At 43.7% G+C, this 8,634-nt stretch overlaps 1 protein-coding gene across 1 annotated transcript in view; it reads left to right on the top strand.

Moving 5' to 3' along the window:
- The window catches only part of LRPPRC (leucine rich pentatricopeptide repeat containing), a 112,470-nt gene extending 104,513 nt beyond the window's left edge, over nt 1-7,957 (top strand). Inside the window, exons 35-38 of the mRNA XM_075267016.1 lie at nt 1,164-1,235; nt 3,781-3,865; nt 5,105-5,247; nt 6,903-7,957. Coding sequence (XP_075123117.1) covers nt 1,164-1,235; nt 3,781-3,865; nt 5,105-5,247; nt 6,903-6,980 — 378 coding nt within the window. The 3' untranslated portion in view covers nt 6,981-7,957. The remainder of the gene's footprint in view (nt 1-1,163; nt 1,236-3,780; nt 3,866-5,104; nt 5,248-6,902) is intronic.
- The last annotated feature ends 677 nt before the right edge of the window (nt 7,958-8,634 follow it).

Consider the following 8,634-nt stretch of genomic DNA (forward strand, 5'->3'; position numbering starts at 1 on the left):
CACTCCCTATTGCTCCCACTCACAGTATAATGCTCCCCAGTACTAGTTGAAACCTGATTGTTGATTCAACCAAGCCTTTAGCTTCCTGTTCCAAGACACTCGGCCATCTTAACACATGGTTGTGCGTTATCAATTTCTATTTTGCAAATATTAAGTCGCTCTGCACTAATCTGGAGTGGTGAAGATATAGCGTATAGCGCTTGGCTGTCTTCTACATTCCCATAATGACGGTTGGTGTGGCGACAATTGTTTGATCGCAACTCGATTTTAGCAAGAGGATGTCCCCTAGCGCTCAGATCTATCCCCTATTCTGAGGACAAAGGATCAGTGGTGTTTATGGGGCGACCCTTACATGTAAAAAAAAATGCAAAAGAATCAAAAAGTTGTTTTTTGCGCTGACCTTATTGAAGTTGTCCACAAGTGATAAAAAAAGCAACTTTGCCTCAAGCCCTTCTCTAACTTACAGGGAGCTGGAAACCCCCTTTAAGTGGGCGCATCAGCACAGTGACTCCGCACCATGACATCCATGTGACTGCACCGCTATAATATACCATATTACCGCTCCTCGCTTGCCTTTGCACTTGATTTTTTCAGACTCGTCATGTAAACTTTTTTTTTTTTTTCCAGCAACTTTAACTTTTGTCTCTGTCTCTGAAGAACTGACTGTCTGAGCAATGAAAGGCTTTTATAAAACAGATAGAAATCAGTCCTTTTGTATGCAGAAGTGTCGGTAATTATACTTTATGGAGAACTTGCTTTGTACATTTTAATTTTTTTAAAGAAACGCACAGTTATCTCCCTGACACCTTATTAAATGTATAATTAACCTTATGATCCCGAGCTCACTTCTGAATGCCTGGCAGTATAATTGGAGATGAATAGAATTCCTTCCCCCTCCCGCCTTTCTTCTCCAGTCCCTAAACCTCATTTCTTCCTTCCACTCAAGCATTGGTTTATTATTTTTTTTGTCTTTTAAGCAAACCTGCAACGTGCCGGTGCCAAGGACAGATTTCTGACAGATAGTCAGCGTTCTAGTGTTTGCAGCCACTCATCCGACGCGATGATTAACCCATTGCGATGCCGACTTTTTTTCCTACTTTTTTTGCCGTCTTTAAGTATTTACTTTGTTACCCTAAAAACCCGAGTTTTTGTCTTACTTGCAGAGATGCGGCGCTATCGCGGAGCAGAGGGCGCAACTGACTCGCTACATTATCAGACAGATGGGACGGAAAGAGGTACGTATTAGGATTACCAAACTATCTGGGTTTTTGGGAGTTATATAAAAGATGACAGTATCGAGGTGATAGGAATGTAGCGTTTGCCATAAACTGTACGTCCAGTTATAAACAACCCTTTATAAATGAATAGTGCAGGTGACTATAAGAAACTTTGTAATATATTATATTTAAGATATCCGTTTCCTTCTTCTTTTACCAAGCTATGTCTAGGGAGGGGGGGAGGAGGAGGAGGCTGCTGGAAAGGAACACGACTAGTTGCTACTCTTTGCTACACTGTGATGAGAACTCTTCGGATACAATGTTTCCAGATCAGACTCTACCGCTGCGCACAATGAGGCAATCAATCAATGAAGAGCCCCCTCCCCTCTCCATAGAGTTCTGTGTGTGAGATGGATAACTACCGTATTTTTCGGACTATAAGACGCACTTTTTTTCCCCCAAATTTCGGAGGAAAATGAGGGTGCGTCTTATAGTCTGAATGTGGGTTTGCAGCATGGCCGCGCTACTGCCACCGCTGGTTTTCTTCAGCGGCAGTAGCGCGGCAATCCGCAGGCCCCGGCAGCTAAGACACTCCCCGGCATCTGCTGTAATAGACCGGCGGATGCCGGGGAGTGTCTTAGCTGCCGGGGCCTGCAGATTGCCGCGCTACTGCCACCGCTGGTTTTCTTCAGCGGCAGAAGTGTGACAATACTGCAGGCCCCGGCAGCTAAGACACTCCCCGGCATCCGCCGGTCTATTACAGCAGATGCCGGGGACTGTCTTAGCTGCCGGGGCCTGCGGATTGCCACGCTCCTGCCGCTGAAGAAAACCAGCGGTGGCAGTAGCACGGCCATGCTGCAAACCCACTCCTCCACCGCAGGTCCCGACAGTTAGTTAGCCCCCCCCCCCGGCCTCATACCTTCAGTGATGCAGGCCGGCTCCTGCACGGCGAGGCCGCAGGAGCCGACCTGTTCCGATGACAGCCGGGAGCCTAATGAAGGCTCCAAGGCTTGTCATAGATATATATTACTATCGCGGCTGGTCTATGACCCTCCGCGATAGTAATGTATAGAATCTCCCATAGACGGCAATACATTTGTATTGCCGTCTATGGGACTTGCAATCAAATGATTGCAGGTTCAAGCCCCCTAGGCGGGGGATATTAAAATAGTAAAAAAAAAAAAAAAACACTTAAAAAAAATATAATAAAAAATAAAATAAATAAAAGTTCACCTCCTTTCCCTAGAATACATATAAAAGTATAACATTACTGTGAAACATATACATTAGGTATCCCTGTGTCTGAAAATGCCCGGTCTACACCTGGCCCCACAAAAAAAACGCCCTATACATCCCCGTACAGCTGCAGGGTCACCTGTCAATGTGGCCTTGCAGCTGTTCCAAAACTACAACTCCCATATATTAAATATTTTACCATTTTTTGCCTGAAAAATTTTTTTCCCTATTTTTCTCCTCTAAAACCTGGGTGCGTCTTATAGTCCGAAAAATACGGTATACAGACTGAGCGAAGATATGGAAGGAACTGATTTCTTTTATAAGATATTACAAAGTTTCTTATACTCACCTATACAAGTAAAAACCTTTTTTATGCAAACCAAGCCAGCAGGCGTTCCTACAAGTGTTTATTTCCTATACGGTTTGCATTGGTTGCAACGTACTCCTTCATGGGTCGCGTCTGATATTGAAGATCAGCTTCACTGAAGTGGATGAAGCGGAGCTGCAGTACCAGACACAGCCTTATGTAGAAGAGTGGCGCTGAAGCTTAGTGGAAAAGCAAATCTTTCTTTTCTAACTTTATACAACTCCCTTAAAGGGGTGGGGGTTTTTTAAATTGATGACCTATCCACAAGCTAGGTCATCCGTATCTCAGGGGTGGGGTCCGACACCTTGACCTTACACTGGTTTAGGTAAATCGGCTGCCAATGAAGTCAGAAGCTGTTGTGCTCCTATAAGTAGTAGTAGGTGCAGGGCTGCACTTCCCCGGTGCCATTGCTGTAAAGTGCATGGGTCTATTTACTTGAATATGAGCAGAGCTACTTCTGCCGTCCAGATTGGTGTCGGGTCTAGTTGTCAGATACCCAGTTGTCAGACCCTGTGGATAAGTTATCACTACAGAAAACCACCAAGGGGCTGGAAAAGTCCTTTAGGCCGAGACCACACGTTGTAACGCAGCAACTTTGGCTGTTGCGAAATGTAGCAGAAAAAGCCTAATTCTTATCAGTCCCAAGAAAGGGAACTCCTTTAGGCTCCATGTACACCTCCGAGGGGGCGTCAGATGGTCCATGAAAATAGAGCAGGTCCGATCCGTAAGAGAAGTCACTCTGATGCCACCCACACCCTAATCGGCCCCAGATTGGGTGCACACCCGGCCCTGTACAAAATACATGCAGTTCTAAAAACGCAGCTCTTAGTTATTAGATACAACGTATCATGTAATGCCGCTCCTGTCACTTACATGTCGTCTCTATTGAGGGTCCGTACGTCCCCCCTCCCCCTCCTCCTTCAGAGAATTAATCATTTCCTCCTCTGTGTTCATCTACAGGAGGAAGAAGTGACTCGTCTCATCGAATTACTCTCTGATCCATATTACAAGCAAGTCCTGTACAGTTTCAAGATGAGAGTCTACGGTAGGTGACATCTGACTCCATGTTTGCAGATTTTTTTTCCTCCTTTCTTTCTTTTTTACTTTGACGAATGAATTATTAAATATCAGATTTTGCTCCATGTTCTTGGAGAAAGCGGCGGCTGAATATTAAAGTGTCGTGTGTATATATATATATATATATTATACATTCATAAAACACCCAATAAATCTACCCCCGCACATTTACCAGTCACTGCTCGAGAATCTGCTGATAAATATTCAACTACATTGTTGTGCTGGAAGTGTTAGTCAATTATGTATTACTGTAGTATAAATGGTGGTAGTACAGTAATAGAGGGAGAGAAGCTGAGCTGTGTGATATACAGGGTTATATGATAGAGGAGAGAAGCTGAGCTGTGTGATATATAGGGGTATAGGATAGAGGAGAGAAGCTGAGCTATGTGATATATAGGGTTATATGATAGAGGAGAGAAGCTGAGCTCTGTGATATATAGGGTTATATGATAGAGGAGAGAAGCTGAGCTGTGTGATATATAGGGTTATAGGATAGAGGAGAGAAGCTGAGCTATGTGATATATAGGGTTATATGATAGAGGAGAGAAGCTGAGTTGTGTGATATATAGTGTTATAGGATAGAGGAGAGAAGCTGAGCTGTGTGATATATAGGTTATATGATGGAGGAGAGAAGCTGAGCTGTGTGATATATAGGGTTATAGGATAGAGGAGAGAAGCTGAGCTGTGTGATATATAGGGTTATATGATAGAGGAGAGAAGCTGAGCTATGTGATATATAGGGTTATATGATAGAGGAGAGAAGCTGAGCTGTGTGATATAGGGAGGTAAGGGTGCTCAGGAATGGCCATACAGTCGGGTTTAAAGGTATTTTCCAGGTCTTAGATATTGGCCGCCACATGTGACCGGTGAACATGTTGTCATATATGGCCTGTGACGCGCCTCTGTTGCTTGGATCTGTGGGGGGGGTCTCAGGTGTTTTGCCCCCCTCCCCCAGTCTATCAACGTGTATAACCTCTCCTAAGTCTAGGCCATGAACATTGTAGTCCTGGCCCCATGTGAAGTCCGTCCTAAGCAGTATATACATCCGAGCCTTCCACTGCCGGTATACACACCACAGCCCTACTCCTACGCAGTGTGTACAGAGCCTTACTTTATCTTGTAGCTTAATATGTTGATATTTTTTTTCGTCATGTCTGTACTTGACTCGTTTCATCGAGACGCCTTTTAATCTTAAATTTCCCTCTAGAATCCAGCAAGGAGGTGGATGCGGCGCTCGCTTTGTACGAGCGAGCCAAAGCCGAGCACATCGATTCAGATGAGCTGTTCCTAAAACGCCTGGCCGTCCTTCTAAGGGGCGCAGGGAAGCCTGTCCCGTTCTCCGAGCCCCCAGTGAGTACTTCCTAATTATACCTACCTCTACGTCCTACGAGCTGAGCACTACGAGGGGGGGGGGGGGGTCCGCTTAATTACACGGGGATTAAATCTTGTGTGAGAATCCTCCACGGGCCGTGTGCATGTGAAGTGCTCGCAGCTCCGAGCGCCAGGATTAATTTAGTTATACTTTTGGGAGACGATAACCTTCTGTGGATTATCGTGTTAAAAGCATCCGATAGAATCAGCGGCGCACGTCTGCAGGTCGTATTCAAGGTACAGCCTCGCCCGCTGTCCTCCGAGGACGAAACGCTCTCACGGTTTTTCGGAGCTTGAAAGGTGATTTTAATCCCTTATAGTTATTGACCATTAATTGCTTTTGTTTCGCGACGTTTCACATTAAAAACTGGCGCTTTTAGGGGAACAGCAAATCTGTTTTTCGTCGGAGGTTGTTGGCGCCTTTCAACTCGTCACCGGTTCCGGCAGTCAGAAGTTCCCGAGATGTGGAGATGTAGATTAAACCGTGACATTCAAAAAGCCCCGAGTTCCTCGTCTATAGAGACTTAGATAATGGATCCCGGGATTGTGCACGACATTTGGAAACCAGGTTTTGTTTTTAGAATACCCAAATGAGAAAAAAAATTTGTTTTGTTTTTGTTTTTCGTTAGAATCTTTTTGATTTTTTTTATTTTCCCAAATGTTACGCGCAACAAAACTTTGCATTGTTAAAATGTCAGTCGTCTCCTATTATCAGCCAAGGTGGGGAAGCGAAAGGAAACCAAAGTTGTGTTAAAAACGAGAAAAAAAAATTGCTAAAAAATTTATGGGAAGAATGTGCAAATCTGTCTACCATGATGTAAGTAGGAAGACGGTGCCTCAGTCATGCAGCCCACTAGGGGGCGCTCCCTTTAAGGAGGCCTTTGCTGCGATGATGTGGGATTTTACCAAGTCAGTCTCTCAGCCGAGGACAGCTGTTTCGATCTATTTGGATCTCTTCAGCCCGGCGCAGAGAAGACTGACTTGGCAGAGGTGAGAGGCTTCTAGACAGGTTTAAGGGGATATCGTCACTCCTTAGGGAGAGACCACCATGTAGGTGTGTGGAGTCTTATTAAGCCATGTGCGCTCCACTGTGTGAGGGATCATGAGAAGAATATGCAAATCTGTCTTCCATGATGTAAATACGAAGACAGTGCTGGGCTGAAGAGATCCAAATAGATTGAAACAGCTGTCCTCGGCTGAGAGACAAACTTAGTAAAATCCCGCATCGTTGCAGCAAAAGCCTCTGGGAAGGTTGGGCATGATGTTAAAGGGAGCGCCCCCTAGTGGGCTGCATGACTGGGGCACTGTCTTCCTATTTACATCATGGAAGACAGATTTGCATATTCTTCCCATGATCCCTCACACAATGGAGCACATATGGCTTAATAAGACTCCACCCACCTACATGGTGGTCTCTCCCTAAGGAGTGACGATATCCCCTTAACCCTAAAAAAAAAATCACCAAGTTTACAAAATTTGCAAAGTAAGAAAGCGCTGTAAACTAGAAGTTTGTCATGTTACGCTCAGGATAATCTAATAAAATCTCCTGCATTCCGATACGGTGACAAGTTGGGGAGACTGACGAGAATTTGGCAAATTTTATGTCTCAACACTTACTTTCTTCTGTTTTCTAGGAAAGCTTAGAATATTATAAAGAACAATTGAGGAAACCAACGTCACAAGACAATGAAGAGCAGCAGAAGGAAGAATAAGAATTTTTTGTTTTCTTTTACGTTTTTACAATGTTTTTTTTTTTTTTATGTGTATTTTGTTTTCCGTTGTAAATTGTAATGTAAGACCTCAGTGACCGTTCATTAAATTTCACAAAAATTACAAGTCCCAATACCTGTGTGTTTTGCATCTGGCTATAGGTCCGGAACTCTTTGTTGGTATAGGTTTGGTTCTTGGGGTTATCCGGGGAGTAATAAATTTTACATTCGCTGCACTGGTTAAGCTTTACTACTAACTAGGCTCTGCCTGCGACTTCGTCTGCGTGTTGTCGATGAGCCGCCTATATTCAGCAAGTTGCTGCCGTCAATGGTTTGCCTGCTTTGGCATTTTGTCAGCTCTTAAGCTGTCCTGATGCCGAACTTGTTCCTCACGCCGTGCCTGTGATTTATTCCAGCATCTCAGCAGCTCACTGGGACACCATATAATGCATGTGTTGTTGGTGTCGATGATCCCGCTCAGTTCCGTTTGAGGAGAACTCTGTGCCTTCTGGTTTCCTTCATAGCTCTCGTTGTTTGAGTTTTGCAACAAATTAGATTCTCTTTTTCGCGGCATGTTTAAAATGAACAAACTGCCAATTTGGATTAAAGGCGTTTTCCCATCCAGTGTGTCAGCACTACCTGGAGCAGATCAGATAATATGCAAATGCAGGTATACAATGGACTGAGGGTTAGCTGAATGTTTACATAGAGCGATAACAGAGCTGGCTTTATCAGAACCTGAGATAAGCAGCTGCAAGACCAGTGTAATATAGTAGGTGAACATAAATTCATAACAGTTGTGAAGCCATTTCATGTACCAGGATAAAAAGTAGCCGATGTGTTAATCCAGGTTACAAACTATCTATGTGCCAGATTTCATCCAAATCAGTTACGCTGTTTTTGCGTCATTGACTAACAGACATCCAATTCTATGGTGACACATAGCTCTGCATAAAAGCTGTAAACAAAATAGTAGGAAAATTTAATTTAAGAATGTGCTTCTTTTTTTTTTTTTCTTTAATTATAATTGTAATGGAATAAAATTAACAATAGAAATTCTCTTGGAAGTTGGACAGATTTTTTTTATTCTTTTATAAATTCTACCGAATGGAAAAATGAGAAGATGCTGTGTGGTCAGGTTACCCTGAAGCTGCTTCTATTATCACATAATGTAGCGAATTCATCGACTTTCCAATGTAAGAATACATTGTGGAAGTTGGACCTGCACTTCTCCAAAGCAATCAATGCTGTTAGTTTTGGTGCCTGATATGCTGTTTCGGTTCTGTACTGTCAGGTGGGCGGTGTTTGAAGGAATATTTCTAGGAAGAATCCATAACAACATTGAGGATCTTTCACCACCTCCTATAGTTCTCACCATCTGTTAAAGGGATCCTATCATTTAAACTCCATTTTTTTCTGACTACCACGTAGGAATAGCTTTAAGAAAGGCTATTCATCTCCTACCTTTAGATGTCTTCCCCGCGCCACTGTTCGGTATATAAACCAGTTTTTGCCGGTATGCAAATGAGTTTTCTCGCAGCACTGGGGGCGGTCCGGGATTTCTACGGAACGGTGGCACGGAGAAGACATCTAAAGGTAGGAGAAGAATAGCCTTTCTTAAGGCTATTCCTACGTGATAGGCAGAAAAAAATGAGTT

The sequence above is a fragment of the Leptodactylus fuscus genome, chromosome 3, assembly GCF_031893055.1.
Source record: "Leptodactylus fuscus isolate aLepFus1 chromosome 3, aLepFus1.hap2, whole genome shotgun sequence".
NCBI classification, from domain to species: Eukaryota; Metazoa; Chordata; class Amphibia; order Anura; family Leptodactylidae; genus Leptodactylus; species Leptodactylus fuscus.